The following is an 18,977-nucleotide window of genomic DNA, read 5'->3' as shown; positions in this document are numbered from 1 at the left end:
CCCAAACCCCCTGTACATAGTTTTATATCGTAGTTGCAGGTCCTTCTAGTTGTAGGATGTGGGACGCCGCCTTAACGTGGCCTGACAAGCGGTGCCATGTCCGTGCCCAGGATGCGAACCCTGGGCCGCTGCAGCGGAGCACATGAACTTAACCAGTTGGCCACGGAGCCAGCCCCTGGACAATTATCCTGATTGGTCACCCACTTCTGTATTTCTACTGGAAACCAGGTGGGAGGCGCATTGAGTCAGGGGATTTACTATTATTATATTCTTTCTTTTAAATGTAATAAAAACACATTTCTGTGTCAAAAGCCTGATCTTGAAAACATCTTATAGACCTGAGATCTCTCTCTCCTTGTTTAGGGAATGAACTGTATTCTTTACTTGCTGTCAGCACTTCACCAAAGGAGAATCAGGTCTCCAAATACAGAAGGAGAAAAACAAAGGAAGGAGACATACCTAATTTCCCCCTAGCATAGAAGGCACAGTATAATAAAATGCAGGAGATCTGGGTTCTAGTTCTAGCTCTTTTATTAAATAGCTATGTAAACCTTGGAAGGGAAAAGTTAGCTAATTTCTTTGCATGTTAATTTCTTCCTTTGCGAAGTGAAGGTTCCTTATAGTGTGGGGAGCCTATGATGATCACCGAAGTGACTAGGAGTAAGTGTCACTGGTAGATTCAATAGTCTTGCATTAACTTGGTGCCCTGGAGTGAAAATAAACAATCAGAATGAAAATATCTGTACCTACCACTAGAATAGGTGCCCTGATAGAATTGCTTTATTAAAGCTTATAAAAAAGAAGCTCTAAGTACATCCCAAATTGGCTCTTTGAAGACACCAGAAACAGTTATATATATCTTGAAATCTAATTAGAAGCAGAGAATCGCTTAATAAAAATGGTCTTTGGTTGACAGGTTGATATCTAACCTAAAAAATGGACCTAATATATCTTTTAATAATCTCACAAAAATATCACATAGATGCTAAACAAAACAAAACAAGCAAACAAAAAAAATTCGTCCATTTGAGAAATAGTAACTTTACTCTCCTTCCAATTTTTACTGACAATTTTAGGGATATTCATCAAATCTGGTTTGAACTTGCCAACTCATTCTAAGTAATAGTCATGGAAATTGCAGCCTGTCTGGTTCCATCTAAAAATAACACTAGCTGTTTGGTTGGCCGGGTATCGCAAGGACCTACAGGTACCCCATTTAGAGTCTGTTCCGGAACCACATAACAAGATGCTATTGGCAGTAACAACTACAAATGAAAGTCACATTCGCAGGGTGTTCTGGAGTTGCACAATCAAACTGACTCATCCAGCTCCTTGGTAACACAACGTGTTGTTTCTAGACTTTTCCTGTGCACTCCAGGCTGGCCAACTGAGGTAACCAAAGCCTCTCACTTATTTTCTATTACTAAAGCTTCCCAACAAGCTGTGGAAAAGTTTGATGGTTACTCTCTCCCCTTTGGTATGTTAGTAGTCAGGAGAAAGGGGAAGCATTATAATTGGGTGCATGAGGAAGCTTTGGAATTTGAAACATAATCAACATTAATTTGGGGGTAACTCTAAACTAACAATCAGTTAGCAAAAGACCCTATATTCCATTACTGAAATGTGTCATTCAACTCTGACCAGACTTAAGTTGTTACACCTGATGTGACTGAAACAACAATGGTATTTTCCACGGTTTTAAGATCCTGTCACTTGTATTTTTTTTTAACTCTGTTAAAGTCCTAGCTGGAATGACCTTTAATTTTAAGGGTGAGGAGGATGAGCTTAAGCCTATAAATAGCACTACTTTTTATCTTCAATGTCATTCATGAATTTATGTTTTTTAAAACAACGAAGTATTTCAATTCATATGTTGTGATGTTTCTTAATCCCTTGTGGAAGTATTAATAAAGATCTGGAAGTAAAAGTTTTAAATAAAAGAAGGGTGAATTTCAAAATTATGACTCAGGTCAAATTACAGCTTGAGCAAGTTACACAAAGGAAAAAAAGGTTTTTTTAAGCAGGCATACAATTCATAACATGATGCATATGGACACCAAAGTTGAGTAATATAGTCTGAATGACATGAAAGAGATTTGTCTAAGATTGTTTCCATACAGAGGTGAGCTTAAGTTTTAAAGAGTATGTTCTGGCAAACTTCCGCCTTCTCTGAACATTTGCCAATACTATTTCTGGAGTACGAAAGAAACACATGAAATAGATTTGGATCTTTCTAGAGGCGTTATGCAATTGGAAGTTGTTGACATACCTATTATCAACAATTCCTCAAACATTTCCTTACCACACGAACTACTAATTTTCATGGGAATAATGGAACCTTTCAGGGTAGTTCCACCAACTCTCAAAAATTCACCAATTACTACCATCTTTGAGAAGAAAAAGAACAACTCCAATTTAGCAGGCCTCACTCATTCCTAATGTTTGAAATCTAACCTCTGGTAAACACTAGTTGGATTGTCCAACAGAGTTTACTGGAGTCTTTCATAGAATAACCCTGACAAATATTTCACCTTTGGCTCTTCCCCCTTCCTCTTACTCTCCAGCCAACTCATGCCTTAGCCACCTCAAACTGCTACTTGCTATTCCTAAACATACTATACATGTTCATGCTTCCACGGGGTCATTACCTCTGCCTAGAAATCCTTTCTGCTATTGCCTCTTTGATGAAATCCTTCTCATTCTTTTTCTTTTTTTTTTGAGGAAGATTAGCCCTGAGCTAACATCTGCTGCCAATCCTCCTCTTTTTGCTGAGGAAGACTGGCCCTGAGCTAACATCTGTATCCATCTTCCTCTGTTTTATATGTGGGACGCCTGCCACAGCATGGCTTGATAAGCGATGCATAGGTCTGCGCCTGGGATCAGAAGCAGTGAATCCTGAGCTCTGGAAGTGGAGTGCGCGAACTTAACCGGTACGCCACCAGGCCAGTCCAAAATCCTTCTCATTCTTAAGGCCCAATTTCAATGTCACATCCCCCTGCATCCCTCTCCCATATTTCTTCCTAGGAAGCAAAGTTAATCTCTTACTTTTCTAGATTTCCATGTAAATTTGCACATATGGAACTCTTAGAAACTCTTAGGATAGAGTTCTGTAGTATTTTCAATTTTCAAATTTAAGATCTGATAGAGAATAGAAGTTTAAGAGAGAAAGGTCAGAAGTCAATCTATGAAATCTCTTGTAAATATTTTTATTTAAAATAAAATAAGAAGTCAGCATACTAAATAGAAAAAATAGAAAAGCCCCTTTAAACACTTTAAATTAGTAATAATGGATACTACTATTCCCAGTTACCCTCCTTTGTTTGCTAGAAACTTCTGAATTTCCCTTCCCCACCATCTCACATATTGCTGGCAAATTAATTTTGCTTTGCTGCAAATGATAATGCATACAACGAGTATGTATATGTGTTTTTCCTTTCTGTGCCTGGCTCTGCATTTAGACATCATGGTTTTACTTTACAACTTAGACTTGTGCATCTCTGCCCTGCTGGTCCTGCTGAGGTCACAGAAATGAAGAGTCATTTGGATGCACGGGATGGAAAAAAATTTGGGGAAACTTGCTATTCTTGGCTGACACTTCTAAATTATGCTCCCCATCACCCAGAATGACACTGCCCTGTCTTAGCGCTGCTGCCCACTGTGGCTCTGTGCCAGAGCAGATGTTGTCAGCTTGCTCCACACATCTCTGTCTTTCTTCCTCCTCACAGAACTTGCCTGGGTTTCCTTTGCCTCATCTTTCTTCAAGTTTCACTGCAGAAACTTCTCTTTTTCTGCCATCTGCTTTACCAAACATATCTTAGAATTTTCGAATCTTAAGTTATCCACATCAAGAATGACTGGGACTGAAGCTCTCCCAGTTGGAAATTTTCCCAGAAAAAAAATTCTGTATTTCCCACAAGAAGGACCCATAGGTGAAAGAACCCACTGTGAATGTAGCACTTTGAATATCACACTCTATAACAATGTTGGTGGTTTGTGTTTTCCCAACTAGACTGCTAATTCATTGAGGGTAAGGTTTACACCTTACTCACTTGAATCCTTGGCACTCAGAACCCATCGATTCTGCCACCCAAATCTCGCTCACTCATGCCCCTCTTTTTCATTCCCACTGCTACAACGTAAGCCCCCACTGCTCATCACTCAGATTACTGCAGCTGTTTCCCAACAGGTCTTCCTGCCTCCCGTTTCACTGCCTTTCAGCTTCCTATCTTTGGAAACCAAAAGAGCTCTTTCTAAATTATGACTCTGATCATGCTACTCTCTGGCTTAAAATCCTTGTGTGATTCCCCAGTCTCTTCTCCCTTTTAGCCTCACCACACAACATGTCCTCACTTAACCCTTAGTTTTAGTCACCAAACTACTTGCAGTTTCCAAAACGCACCATGCGCTTTACAACTGTCTCTGCTTGAAGTATTTTCTCCTCCTTTATTTGCCTGGAGAATGCGTAGTAATCCTTCAAAGATTCAGCTTGGTTATCCTCCCTGACTCTCCCCCAGTGCAGAAGCCAGCAATCCTACCACTTTGCTCTCTCTCCTGTGGCTCTAACATAACACAAGTTGCTCTTTACTTGAGTGCTTTCCCAATTGTGACCTCCTTGAAGGCAGACATTGAGCCTTCTTCACCTTTATATTTCTGACTCCCTATCTAGTGTTTAGCACATAAGTGCTCAATAGTGTTTGTTAAATGAGTGACTACTTGGTTATGCTAGAACTGCCAACATCTTCACCTACTTGTTTCTTATCTCAATGACAAGTTGCAAAAAGCCACTGTCAAATTAATAAACAGAAACTTCATTAAATTGGAGTCAAGAGGCCAAAACGGGGAGCTCTCGCACCCCACATAGATAGCAAAGCCCGACAAGAAGAAGAAAGACTTCCTCTTCTTGACTGGCAAGAAACTCAGCCAATGAGAGGCTGTCACAACTCAGCCAATGAAAAACCACTACACCTTGAATTCTTTGTTTACAATAGCCTCCCCACCCCCAACTTTCTCTTTCCCTGTATAAAAGAGTTTCTCTTCCCTTGCTGTTGGGGACTTGCATGTGGCTCGCCATGGTTGCAGACCTTGAATTGCAATTCTTTGCTGATCCCAAATAAATTCATTTTTGCTAGAGAAATAACTGACTGTCTCTTTGTTTAAGGTCAACATTTTGGTGGCCCATATAGGGATGCAGAGAAGACCCTTGATGACTCTAAGGCTGGTGAGCAAACAAGTGCAGTACCCACAACAGAGCCCACTGAGCTCACTGCTTTTCTTATCACCCTGGCCCCGGAGTTTGAGGATAAGTCTTTCTACTGGATCCAAGCTTCTGCCCTCTCCATGTTTGAGACTCTCCAGGCCTTAGTCAAGATCTATTTTAAGGTTTCATCCTTTTCTGGTTAAGGTCTTGTTTGTCTGTGGGTATTCAGGTGGCACTTCGGCCTCTTTGAATCAGGTTGTTTCTTTGAACTGTGCTAGCCTTTGTCTGAGTAGCCTGTGTCTACTCCAGATTTAGTTAATCTGGCAAACCAGCTCTCTAGAACTCTATAAGGGACACCTAAAAGAAAGACCACTAAAGTTCTTAATCATCAACTCCAGCAAGTGAAGGCCTCCAAAGGAAACCAAAAACTCCTAGTTTCTGTTATTATTGCAAAGAACCAGGACATTGGAAAAGAAGTTGCTATAAATTTAAGTGCTTCAAGTGTCTGCAGCCCTCTAACTAGACTTTTCGATGTCCTCTAAATTCCCAGTGATGGGGCTCTGAGGAACTATGGGGACTCTTCCCGATCCTCCCTCTTAATCAGCTTTGAGAAACATTTGTCCAGACTAGAGATGAATCTCCTTCTGTCCTGACACTGGACCCATACCCTTGGTGCCCAACCCCACTACTATAAAGCAGCACCTGCCTCGAAGCACTAAAACAGTTCAAATAGTGGAGATTGCTAATAAACCTCAAAACGTTCTTGTCTCTGAACCTATACCCTTTTGTTCAGGCCCTTTGAGAGACAAAAACCCTTTTCTCCTTAGTCCCTCCACCCCTATTCATTTATTAGGCTGAGAATTCTTGGAAAAGTATCATGCCAGAATTTTCTTCTCCTGAAAGGGGGAAGTAATTCTAGAATTTGACAGTAGCCATCAAAACAGCCAAGTGAATGAAATGACCCTTTGTCATCCTTTATTTGCTCCATCACTGCTGGTACCAGAGCTGATTCTGGAAACACCGTTAATTTGTCTCTATTGAATCAGCTACCCGCCTCCTTATGGGCAAAATCTCCAACTGATATTAGTAAAATTCACAGCGCACCTCCCATCAAATTCAAACTGATCCCTCAAGAACTCTCTGCAAAATTAATCAATACCCTATAAGTAAAGAAGCTCTTTAAGGTATAAAGCTCATAACAGAGGATTACAAGGCCAAATTGTCTCTTGTACTAAATCCCGATAAAACTCCTATTTTACCTATGAGAAAACCCAAGGGCCGAGGGTGGAGATTTGTCCAGGACCTCCAAGCAATAAACAACATTGTTATCCTTCAAGACCCTGTTTTTCCCAACCCTCATATGCTACTAACATCCATTCCCACTGGAAGCAAATTCTTTACTGTAATTGACTTATCCAAGTGCATTCTTTGGTATTCCAGTTGATGAAGCTAGCCAATACCTTTTTGCCTTCACTTGGGAAGTGAAGTGAGTCAATTCACCTGGACAGTAATGACTCAAGGTTTTACCGAGAGACCTTCTTATTTCTCTCAAATCCTGAAGGCTGATGCAGATGACATAAAGTTCCCTGGGGGTTCTATTTTGTTGCAATATGTGGATGATTTGCTCCTTTGCTGTCCCTCCCAAGTCTCCTCACAGGAAGAAAGCATCCACTTGTTAAAGCTTGTAGCCTTAAGGGGACATAAAGTTGCGAAGGAGGAACTGCAGTTTGCCCCAAGCCAGGTTTGATATTTAGGGCATCTGGTATCAGAACAAGGGTCCAGATAGGCTTCATCCTATCCTAAGTTTCCAAAACCCAAAACGAAGCACCAACTGCTAGGTTTTCTTGGGCTAGGTGGTTACTGCCAAAATTGGATGCCAAATTTCTCTCCTATGGCCAAACCTTTGTGTGTTTTACTAAAGAACCCTGAACCAATTTTATGGGAAGAACAAGACGGCAGAGGCTTTAAGGCTTTAAAGGAGAGTTTGATAAACCCACCAACCCTTGGAAATCCCAATCATCAGAGTCCATTTTTCCTTTTTTTACATGAAAAGGAAGGGAATGCCCTTGGGATACTTAACCCAAAACACAGGGACCACCATTGACCCATAGGGTATTATAGACAGCAACTGGACCCTGTGGCACAGGGATATCCCCTTGCCTTAGAGCCATTACTGCCACTGCCCTTTTGCTTAAGGCCACCGAGAAAACTGTGGGATTCCCCTTTGACCCTTTTTGTACTTCACGCGGAAGACCTCCTGGATTCTCACCACACATGACACATTTTAGCCAGCCGCCTCACCTCCTATGAAATCCTTTTGTTAACTGCTCCTCACATAACTCTTTCACACTGTAATAAACTTAACCCTGCTACTTTTCTCCCCTCTGTTACCGGCAAAGTCTCTCATGACTGCTTAATGCTGATGGATCATCTCCTAATTCCTCCTGATGATCTGCAGGAAACTCCTTTGAGTAACACCAAATTCTCATGGTTTACTGATAGTTCTTATTTAAAAGGTGACAATTGCAAATACTGTGCTGGGTATGCTGCTGCAACTCCTTTTGATATTGTTGAGGCAGCACTTTTACCTATGGCTACTTCGGCCCAACAGGCTGAATTGTATGCTCTTACATGGGCTTATACTTTAGCCAAAGGCAAAACTGCCAATATTTATTCTGACAGTAGATATGCTTTCAGAGTTGCTTACAATTTGCGAATGTTGCAGAAGCAGTGTGGCTTCCTTACTTTCAGTGGAAACAAAATTAAAAATGATCCCTATGTTCAGGAATTACTGGATGCTATACTTTTACCTGCTGCTTTAGCTATTATTAAGATCCTGGGGCATTCTAAACTTGACTCTCTGGAAGCTAAAGAAGTCATGTTGCTGACATTTCTGCAAGGAATGCAGCTCATAAAGGAACCAACAACAGCCACACCCCTGTCATGGTCCAAAGGGATATTTCCCCAAATGAAGACTTAGAAAAATTGGCTAGAGAAGCCCAACAATTGGCCTCAGAAAATGTAAAACAAAATTCAGCAATTGTTAGTTTGATAAAAAGATAAAACTCTGGTTTGGAACAAATAATAACTCAGTCCTACTGGAGACTCTAAAATTCCCACTCCTAATCACTGTGCATGCATTAAACCATTGGTCTACTGACAAAATGATAATATTCACGAATCAATATTGGTGGGCAAATATTAACGAGGCTGCAAAAAGTGCCTACCTCACTTGTCCCACTTGTCCAAAATACAATTCAGGGAAGCCTGTCTGTATTGCTCCCAGACATTTTAAACTACGTAACGGACCATGTGATGTTTGGCAAACGGATTTTATATAACTTCCCCCGTGTCATGGATATAAATATGTTTTAGTCATGGTCTGTATGCTTTCTCATGGGGCTGAAGCCTTCTCCTGTAGACAGGCTACCGCCTCTTCTGTGGCTAACGTCCTCTGGGAAAGGATTATCCCTACCTGGGGGAACCCCTCTTGAGCTCATAGTGATCAAGGAATCCATTTTACTGGTCAAATACTTTGACAAATCTGTCTTGTTTGACTGGTTTTACAACTTTCACTCTGTTTACCACCTTCAATCCTATGGTATAGTCAAATACACAATGGCATTATTAAGACTCAACTGGCAAAATTTGTAGAGACTCTCAAAATACTTTGGTCAAAAGCATTTCCGTTGGTCTTTCTAAATCTCAGATTTGTACTCTTTGGGACTCATAAGCTCTCACCCTTTGAGACAGTCATAGGCCACCCAATGCATTTGGCTCCTGCCTCTTTTGAGCCACAGCTGATAAAAGGAGATATAATTGCAAAGGTCTAATTGCTTCCACTAAAAATAACCATGTTTTGGTGGAGCAATCTTTTCAGTGTGCTCCAGGGAGACAAAGATGAGCATCACGCCTTGCAACCTGAAGATTTCATCTATTGGGAAAGACACCTCCAGAAGGACTCTCTTCAACCTCGCTGGAAAGGTTCCTATCAGGTACCGTTAACTAATCCTTGTCCCACAAAACTCCAGGGAATAAACTCTTGGATTCATGTGACACACCTAAAGAAAGCACCAAACTCTGACTGGACCTGCACATTATCTGGTGACTTAAAAGTAAAGATTTCCCAGAATTGAAGCAGATAACATCTGATGAGACAGCCTTCTCAAGATGTCTAGACCAGGACTGTTGGAATTTTGTCTGCCAAACCTTCGATGATGACATAATGCTTCAGATGATGTCCAATGCCTATGATCTTGATAATACATGGACTTTAGAAAAGAAAATGATCTGAGAGTTCTTCCTTCTACCCCTTCTGTTACTCAAATGTGGCCTCAATAGGTTTCCAATCTGTGCACTTTCCCTCTGACATGGGACACAACACCCAAGAAGGATCCTTCCTGGCACCAAGGGACAAAAGATGGATGAAACAAGAAAAACCTGACTCTTGATCAGCAATGCTTTCAGAGAAAGATCTTGACCAGAAGGGAAAAATGCCAAATTAATAAACAGAAACCTCATTAAATTGGAGTTGGGAGGGCAAAAGGGGGAGCTCTCACACCCCACGTTGATAGCAGAGCCCAATAGGAAGAAGAATGACTTCCTCTTCTTGACTGGCAGGAAGCTTAGCCAATGAAAAGCCACTACACCTAGAACTCACAATTCCTCCAATGAACTCCTTATTTACAAGAGCCCTCCCAACTTATTCTTCCCCTCTACATAAGAGTTTCTCTTCCCTAGCTGTTGGGAGACTTGCATGTGGCTCGTCATTGTTGCAGACCCCAAACTGCAATTCTTTGTCGACCCCAAATAAACCCATTTTTGCTGGAGAAATAACTGGCTGTCTATTTGTTTGAGGTCACTACCACCATGGCAAATCTTTCCCATTGCATCCTGACTACATGTCTCTCAACAAATGATGCAATCTACTTTGTAGGTGTATCTGGAAGAGTTAGCTATAGGTGCTTAAATGCTTAAGGGATCAAAGATAATTCTGTGAGACTGCTTAAGATGAGTATGAAAGAAGATTCATATATCTTGAAAATTTCTGTGTAGATTGGGTATGTTTTTTATTTTTTCTGCACCTTCATAAAGGGGCTAAAAGCAAATGAAAGGGCTGGGAAGCTACTTCATAATATACCAAGAGAATAAAGAGCTAGGAAACTATAAAACCCAACATCATCCTTCTGCTTATGATAGTTCTGAGATGTCATTATGTAAATCCTATTATTTTTGAAAACTAAGAGCTTTTTTATGAAGTGAAAGTAAATCATCAGGCAGAGTGGAATTATACACCTTAGAACTCCATGATCAACACTGTGAACTCATTTGTAAAAACTAAGACTACAAAAAGAAAATTATAGCATATAATAGTTTGGAAAATGGAAGGAAAGGCACAAAACTTTAAGAAGAGAATCTTGTAATTTAATAAGATAAACAGTAAACTGATAATCATTCCTATTTTCAAAGATGAACCTAATGAAATTAGTCCAAAGAGAGGCCCTGGTTGGGGATGTTCTTTTTGATGTCTCTGGTACTTTGAAGAGCCCATAGCTGGTCTTGGTCAGAGAAGCAGCAGTTGCTATTGATGTTCCAATTACGTGGATAAGTCTTTAACGTAGACAACCAATTTTAGACAGATACCCTTTCAAAGACACGTTCAATATAAATGAAGCTGTTCTGTCTGCAAATACGCACACCTGGCACTACTCTAAAGAGAAAGATCAAAACTAAACATGACTGTATAACACACACTGCAATGAGATACTAACGTCTCTTATAACAGGAAAACACAATCTCAGCTACCTTCATCAGAAGTTCTAGCTTGTGAGACTGGCTGATAAAGTAATGAATGGTTACTGATATCAGGGAGAAGAGTGACTACTTATTCAGCTTTCCAATTCAATTAGGCACAGTGACTCAGAATCTATGAGTTGGAAGAATGTTAAAGACTATTTAATCCCATGTTCCATGTTTGAATCCCTTTGAGTACCTCCCCAACGAGGTTTGTCCAGATCTATTTGAACCCAGTCTACAGAAGGTATATTCTCCTTTTCCCCTGGATAATTCATCACATCTTTGAACACAGGAACTATTGGATCAGAGATGGAGGCCAACTGTCCTTAAGTTGTAATGACTTAGAAGCAACACACAGGTGCACAGGAAATGCATAGGGATTTATAATTACGCTGCTAAACCTGACTATAGTAATGAGCATGATTTTGAGGATGGTGCTTAGAGCACTTAGTAAGTACTTGATAAGTATTAACTATTTTAATTTTTGCTGCTCTAAAAATGTGTTGTCTTCCCTCACTTGCTATGTTTATGTTGAATGTCTATCAATGCATAAACTTACTCATATTGTGTCAAATGCCATAGAGATGCCTGGTTAACTTGATTTCTCATTTGCCATTGGTAAGGGTTCAAATGTTCTACCCTTAGAGTAGGCACTGCAGTGTGACGTAAGCTTTGCAGCATTGGAGGCAAAGGTCTCAAGATATAGCAATTTTGGAATAGAGTTTTACTTTAAAATTTTTATTTTATTTAAATAAGAAAAGAAAATGAAAAATTCCAGTGCCCAGACAGTCAGTGGACATTTGAAAAATAAAGTATAGAAAAAATAATATACACATTAAAATATCAAAATAGTACAAAAGGGAGGCTAGGGTCTCTCTCAAAGGCAACTACTATCAATAGCTACCACTGTGTTTTTAAACTGCTTAAATGTGAACCATTTAAAGAAATTCAATAAAAATATTGGCTAATATGATCCTAGATGTTATTAACTCAAAGTTACTTCATTTTACCTGAAAAATGAAATTAAAAAATAATTTAATAAAGCATTTGAAAGCAGAAAGAGAATACAGATGTCAGCAGGACATCTGAGACGTAATTACAAGACTCCATAAGGGCTTCTTCATCAGCTATGAGACATTTTAAAGTGTAGCCACACTGAAAGGTCATTTTCAGATGTGTAGTCTGTTTTGCCACAGCATTGTTATATGTCTGAAAAGGATAATGACATTTAAACATATGCATAAAGACACAAAGTGTTGATATTACTGTTTTTATTCCTTATGAGAGGGCTTTATATGCTTTATGAATCTGTTCGTTATGTTTACATCAAATATCTTAAGCTTAAAATCTCAAGGAATAAGGGGAATGAAGAAAAAAGTGAGGATGGGGGAGGGGTGTCATCTATGCTCAAATCTAATCCATTACAGATACATTTCTTTTCAACCAAGAAGCTTGGGAATGAAGTGTTTTAAGTAGGACGTCTTTTCAGGGACATGTCTCCTCTGTTAAGAAGAAAAACTGAAAAAAAAAAAAAACTAGAAAAAATATTTCTCAGTGAGTGAAATAACACATAGAATCATAGGAAAAGATCTAGAAGGATTTAACAAAGGTCATCTCCAGATGGTGGAACTATAGATGTCTTAATTTTCATTTTACTAACTTATTCTAAAAATAAATGGAGACTAAAAATTAAATGAAGACATCATTCTTCATTTATTAAACATGCATCATAAAGAAATCTTACATATAAAAAACTTTTTAATTTTCTCAAATTTTTTATTCTACTTGATTAATACAAATAAATAATCAGTAGATTGTATAGTTTGCCAGTGCAATATACGCAATAATGCTTTGGGGAAAAAAAAAAGAAACTGGATTAAGAATAAACTAAGCAACATTAAAAAAGAAATCAACAGAGTTGAGGACAAAGAATTTGGAGTAAGAAGGATGAGTATTTAAGTATTTTATAGACTTGTGTGTCTCTTAGGGAAGACAGGGAGAGAAAAACACATGAAGATAACTTCAGAGGGTAGAGAGAATTTCTCTGTATGTTTGATTTATTTAAAAATGACGCAACTTTTGAGAAGACTCCATAAATTTCTTTTGTGTTCCAAATAAGGAAGGAATGATTGCTAGTACGCTTCTTATATATGGTAGCCAAATAAAGTTTTCTAGAGTTTTTATTTTTCTAAATGAATTACTTTGTGTTTTACTTCATGATCCTTCATTATTTCAAAAAAAAGAGGAAATCTTAACTGGCAATGAAGAAGTCTCTAAAATGATTTTGTTGTGCCAAAACTTTATACTCATCCACTTTTTGACTTACTTTTCATAATGAAATACGGCTAAAACCTCAAAATCTGAATCTATTATAACTCTCTGAAGAATAAGAATTTGTGTATTATACATGCATAACATCATGGTCAATAACGATTTCCAAGTTGATTACCTAAAATCTCAAGGCCCTTTTAAACCAAAACTATTGGTAATTTTCAGTATCCAAAGAGTAACAGATTTCGAAATTGCCTATAGTCTGCATATCAATCTGCTTATATTTATCATTAGAATTAGAATTAATATTATATATATTACGGCTCTGGCCCTGATTAATTTTCTAACCTTAGGGAAGTGATGTAAGCTCTCCGTGTGGCAAATTCCTCATCTACAAAATGCACATACATATATATACACACACACATATACACATATATAATATTATATACACGATAGGTTTATTATAAAGATTATATAAATTCATGTAAACAGAGTGCTTGGAAATACGGTTGGCACAGTTATCTATAAGTGTTTATATTACCATCATAATTATCTAGTTATTAATTAATATATTTAGAGGTACAGTATTTATATTCCATTGTAATTTATGAAGTGACAATTCTCTCATCTTAAGAACTGTCCAGCAGAGAGTGGCATGCAAATTTAAAATAAAATATTGTATATAAGTCACTCAAAAATAGAGGCATAAAAAAACAGATTTTTTTCTTCCTTTAAGACAAACGATTCCCCAGTATGTTAGAGTTCATAAATTACTCTGAAACACACGTTTAAATTTGGAAGTGCTAATGTTCTGGTAGTATGTTTATTCCCAAATAAAAGAAACTTCAGAAATAAATGTTCATTTGAGGGAAAAAACAAGCAAACTTTGCTCTGAAATTTCTCTCCTTATCTAACTGCAGTAAATAACCCATATGCCTTTGGTTGGTGTCTGGATCTGATTTTATATCTATGTATGTGTGTGTTGTGTGTATGTGTTTCCAACAATGATGTCTGAAACTCAAGAGTTCATATTATTTTTTTGAGCACTCATTTTAACCCAAATCTTCCTATCTCTACCTAAATTTCTCCCAGTATGTTTCCTTATTTGGTTATGTTGGCCATCTCTTTGGTATATCCTTTCCTGTGTATTAGAAACTTAAAAAGGAACAATTAAAAACCTCAGGAAATACTAGCGGGACGGGGCAATTGCAATGTGGGGGTCTAGGTAGCCGCTTGTGATCCCAGTACTAAGATCAGGGAGTGTATCTGCAGATCAGGAAGAAGAGTTGCTTCATGGTATCATCAAGCAAGATAAAATAACCACCCAGTAAGGCTCAGCCTAAAAGTTCCAGGGTTAGCAAAGGTTTAGTAAAGAAGACAAGTCACATTCACCTCATAATATCACAGTGGGCTTTTTAAAGATATGCAAAGACCTATGAGACAGGTACCATCACTGCACTATTTAGGAGAACAAAAGGGAAAGTGACAGCATCTCTGTTTTGGGTATTTCACTAAAGAGCAATTATAGGACATTACTACTCCTCAATAGGCAAAGTATATTCTGATTTCAGCTGAGGAAGCAGGTATGGTAGAAGAAACAGTGTACAAACTGTACAAACAGCGGTCTATCTCATCTCTGCCCCAGGTGAAAACTTCCTTCTTCCACAGTAGCTGCCTTTTCTCTTTTTAGTTATATGGAGTGGGTGGCCAGTTACTTCTCCTTCCCCATCTTTAGTGTGAATGTGACCCTCTTATTCTGGACTCCTTGTAATTTTGCTCCCATCCAATAAGCACTATGGTTGGATTAGAGAACAAGAAAATTAACAAGTTGTAGCAAGAATTTTTCATTCAGAGCAAAAGGACATTAATTGTAATTAAAACATTTTGTCCTTCTTCCTTAGCAACTGAAATTCATTGTGGATCTTCTTCACCGACACAATATCTGTAGAGACGGGCAGGTGCAGCCTAGAAGAGCTGGGTTAGCAAAAGGTCTAGTGAAGTAAAAGGTTTAGCAAAAGGACTCGAAAAGTCAAAGTCAAATCATAAGACTACATGGGGATGACTAAATCTTCAGATGTCTATGTGACTACTACTAACTGTGTGCTACTCTAGGAGGAAAAATGAAAGTGTTAGTAACACTTTTTTATTTGTTTTTGTTTTTGCAGATGAGGGAAAATTAAGATTACATAAAAGTGCAGAGGACGTTAGAATAGGAAGGAGACTCATTAATCATCTATGAGGATGACATCATATTGTGAGGATGTCCTCACTAGGACTGTCTTATTTTATATCTCTTTTTACAGAGTTATTATTAATTTTTTTATTGGTGAGGAAGATTGGCCCTGAGCTAACATCTGTGCCAATCTTCCTCTATTTTGTATGTGAGCTGCTGCCACAGCATGGCTTAATGAGCAGTGTGCAGGTCTGTGCCTGGGATCTGAACCTGCGAACCCCAGGCTGCCAAAGTGGAGTGTGCAAACTTAACTTACTACACCACGGGCTGGCCCCCAGAATTATTATTAATAGCACCCCCTTCCATTCTCAAAAATGTCCTAATTAAATGATACATTATATGGTTATGCTATCTACAATAAAAATGCCCTCATTTTACCAACAGGGAACCCGTTTAGTTAAGCAACTTCTCCAAATTCATATGACCAAGATGAAACTGCCAGCTCTTTGAGGGCAGTACTGTTTCTTCTCATTTGTTTCTCCATGTCTGACCCAGGCATACAGGCTGAATGTATGACTAACTGCTAAATTGCCAGGCCACTGTTTTGTTCACTTCACCATGCTACCCTCTCAAGGTACAAGGCTGATCATTTTTGTTAGAAATAGATGTGTGAAACCTGTGGATTTCATTAAAGAGCAATGAAACAACATCACTATTTTTGAGCTGCCCAAGTCATTGGGATTTACAGATCAGAAAAAAATGCTTTGAATATGCAAACTGTATTGACTACTATTTCCACACCAAGGGAAAGTCAAAGTCACTCATCCTCCACATCGGCTCTACGTCTATTTTTAGCTATATGCAGTGGGTGGACAACTAGTTGTTTCCATCCCCGTCTTAGGCATGAGCGTGACCATCTTGTTTCCAGGCTCAATGTACTTTTGCTTCCACTCATAAGTAAGTAGTAAAGTTGGAATTAATTTGCCATGTCAAGAGTTTTCAGTTTAGAACTGAGGATAGTAATGAATAAGTCAAATCATTTTATCTGTCTTCCTTAGAAACTTAAATTGCCAACAATTTTCTTATGATTGATTTTACCAACTAATACCTATTTTAATTTTTATTTCAAGCTGTGCAAGAGTACAAAAAGTTATTTTAAAATCACAAGCCTGGTTTCCATGAAGCTAGAACTCTAATTATATAAATTTGTTAACAGTAAGAAAAACCATCTTATTTCCAACTGATAATAAAGACGCAGTTTATAAAAAGGAAGTAAATAACATGAGTACCATTAGAATTTTGCATATTAAAGATGATTTCTTGAATATTTAATATAGAAGATATACCTCATTCATTAAATTACCAAACTGATTTCAAACGCCCATAAACACTGCTAATCAATTAGTAAAATAGTATTTTACAGAAAAGTGTATGCATTAGCAACTGACACCAAACCACTCTTCTCAAAAAAAATTTACTCACCCATTAATAATATAAATCAATTCATGGATAATTTCTAATATTACTCCACCTTGTACTTTTACCACAAAAGGGAAATATTTGTTTCTCGTTAAGAAATTCTTAAAGAAATTGTTAAAGCTTTAACAATTTATTTTTATTGGTATATATTCAACAAGTTTTTATAATAATTTCAAAGAATAAATAAATAAGGATGATATACTTAGGATATATATACACATATATATGTATATAAATGTGTGTGCATATATACATAGCTGGACTAATCATTAATTTACATTTAACAATTTTTTCCTAAGGAAGTGTAAATTGTTACATTTAACAATTTTTTTAGTCTTATATAGGGAGTACCTCCTATCTAAGACTAAAGTTAAATAATTTAAAAGTAATTATTGACCCTTGAGAATTTATGGTAATTGACTATGTTTAATAGACAAAGAGAGCATTTGAGGCATTATGAATAAGTTATGCATATTTAAAACTGTTTTCCAGTGAATCTGCACCAACTTAATTACTCCACTAATAAATTCTGTCAACAATTTTTCTGATGAACAATATATTTGCAAGATTCTTTACTAAGGTTAAGTACATAGCCTGTGATTACAAAATAAAATGCAGGCAACTGGCCCACATGAAACAAACCCACTTGTTTTCCCCACCTCTTTCATCTATCAAGCTGAAATAAGTAACCAAAAACCTCTTAATATGATCATAAATTTAGAAAACTTTAATACGAAAAGTATATGGTGACAGAAACAAGAACATCTTAACCAAATATATATTACCCATTTATGTAGTTTTCATGTTTGTACAATGATTTTACACTAGATTAGGAAACAATGAGAGTCATAATAATTCAACAAAAGAACAGAGACTGTTAAAGAAACAAATATTTCCCTTTATTTAATTACATTACATCTACTCATGGGACAGTCAAAATAACTGAAGTTCTCAATTTACAAGCCCATAAATAATACTTATATTTATATTTATTCAGCTATTTAACTGAAATCAGCCGGCAAATAGCAACATGTATTTGAAAACCTTACTCATGGAAAGTAATTTACACACCAACTCAGTTCAGTAGACTCAGAATTATCAGCATTTAAGAATCACAAAAGAGTATTTTATCAATAGTGAGTTTGCCTTACTCCTTCGCCAGCTGCACACTGGTAGGTTTGGCTCCGATAGGTATCCCATACTTGTGTAAAGTTTTCATCAAAATCTCCCTCATGTCATTGTTATAGGAATCAAAGTCAAACACATTCCTCACTGCACTGGAGAGCCCTTCAGTGGGAAATTTCTGTTTAAAAAAAAAATTCCTTTATTACGCATGTGATAAAATACACACTATTATAAAAATTTACAAAACTGACAGAACAATAATGAGCAAATAAACTTTAGCAGACATTTACTAGTCTTGTCAGATAACCAAATAGGAGGAATTTATACATTTTTCTCTTTTAATATTTGCTTTGATGACATAGTATTTTCCTTTTTTAAATAAATATTAGAATTTGAGGGGGAACAGTTCCTTCTCCCAAATGTTAGATCAGTGCTCAGATCCTAGCATTCAGTGACTTCCAATGCTTTCTGCAATCTCCTGCCTTTAAAATGAGTATCAGAGTGACCAATTAAAAAGTGCCATTTAAATAAAGCAGAGTGTTGAATATCTATACAGCATTATGTAGAGAAACTACAGGTCTATGAATAAATGAAAAAAAAAAGGAGTAAGAATGGAAGAACATAAAAATTACAGGGAATAGAGAAATAAGGAACAGAGGGAAAGAAACCAAGTATTACTAACAGCTACATTTACACTGGTGGTGTCCTTGGGCTCATTTACCAGCAGCTCTATCTTGACTTTCTTTAGGCACTGGGATCTGAGCTGGCTCAATTTGACTTATGGTTTTATAAGCAGAATAAAGCTTTCTATTTTCCTTTCTAGGTTTTCCTTGGAGAGTTGAGGATAAGAGGCAGAGGTCAAGAGTCATTAAGTCATGATTTTAGCTTAGAGATCACTGTTTGTTATAAAAGTAGAATTTATACAGGTTTTTT

The 18,977-nt window shown here is 37.5% G+C and overlaps 1 protein-coding gene across 2 annotated transcripts in view; it reads right to left on the bottom strand.

Annotated features, from left to right (window-relative positions):
* The window catches only part of VWA8 (von Willebrand factor A domain containing 8), a 357,448-nt gene that overhangs the window by 128,890 nt on the left and 209,581 nt on the right, over nt 1–18,977 (bottom strand). For both annotated transcript variants that reach the window (XR_011492999.1, XM_014866869.3), the window contains exon 26: nt 18,071–18,222. Coding sequence is in view for 1 of the 2 variants with exons in the window: in XM_014866869.3 (XP_014722355.3) it covers nt 18,071–18,222 (152 nt within the window). In the remaining variant the exon portion in view is untranslated. The remainder of the gene's footprint in view (nt 1–18,070; nt 18,223–18,977) is intronic.

This window comes from Equus asinus, chromosome 11, assembly GCF_041296235.1.
Source record: "Equus asinus isolate D_3611 breed Donkey chromosome 11, EquAss-T2T_v2, whole genome shotgun sequence".
Classification (NCBI taxonomy): Eukaryota; Metazoa; Chordata; class Mammalia; order Perissodactyla; family Equidae; genus Equus; species Equus asinus.
This window is presented reverse-complemented; position numbering and strand designations above follow the sequence as displayed.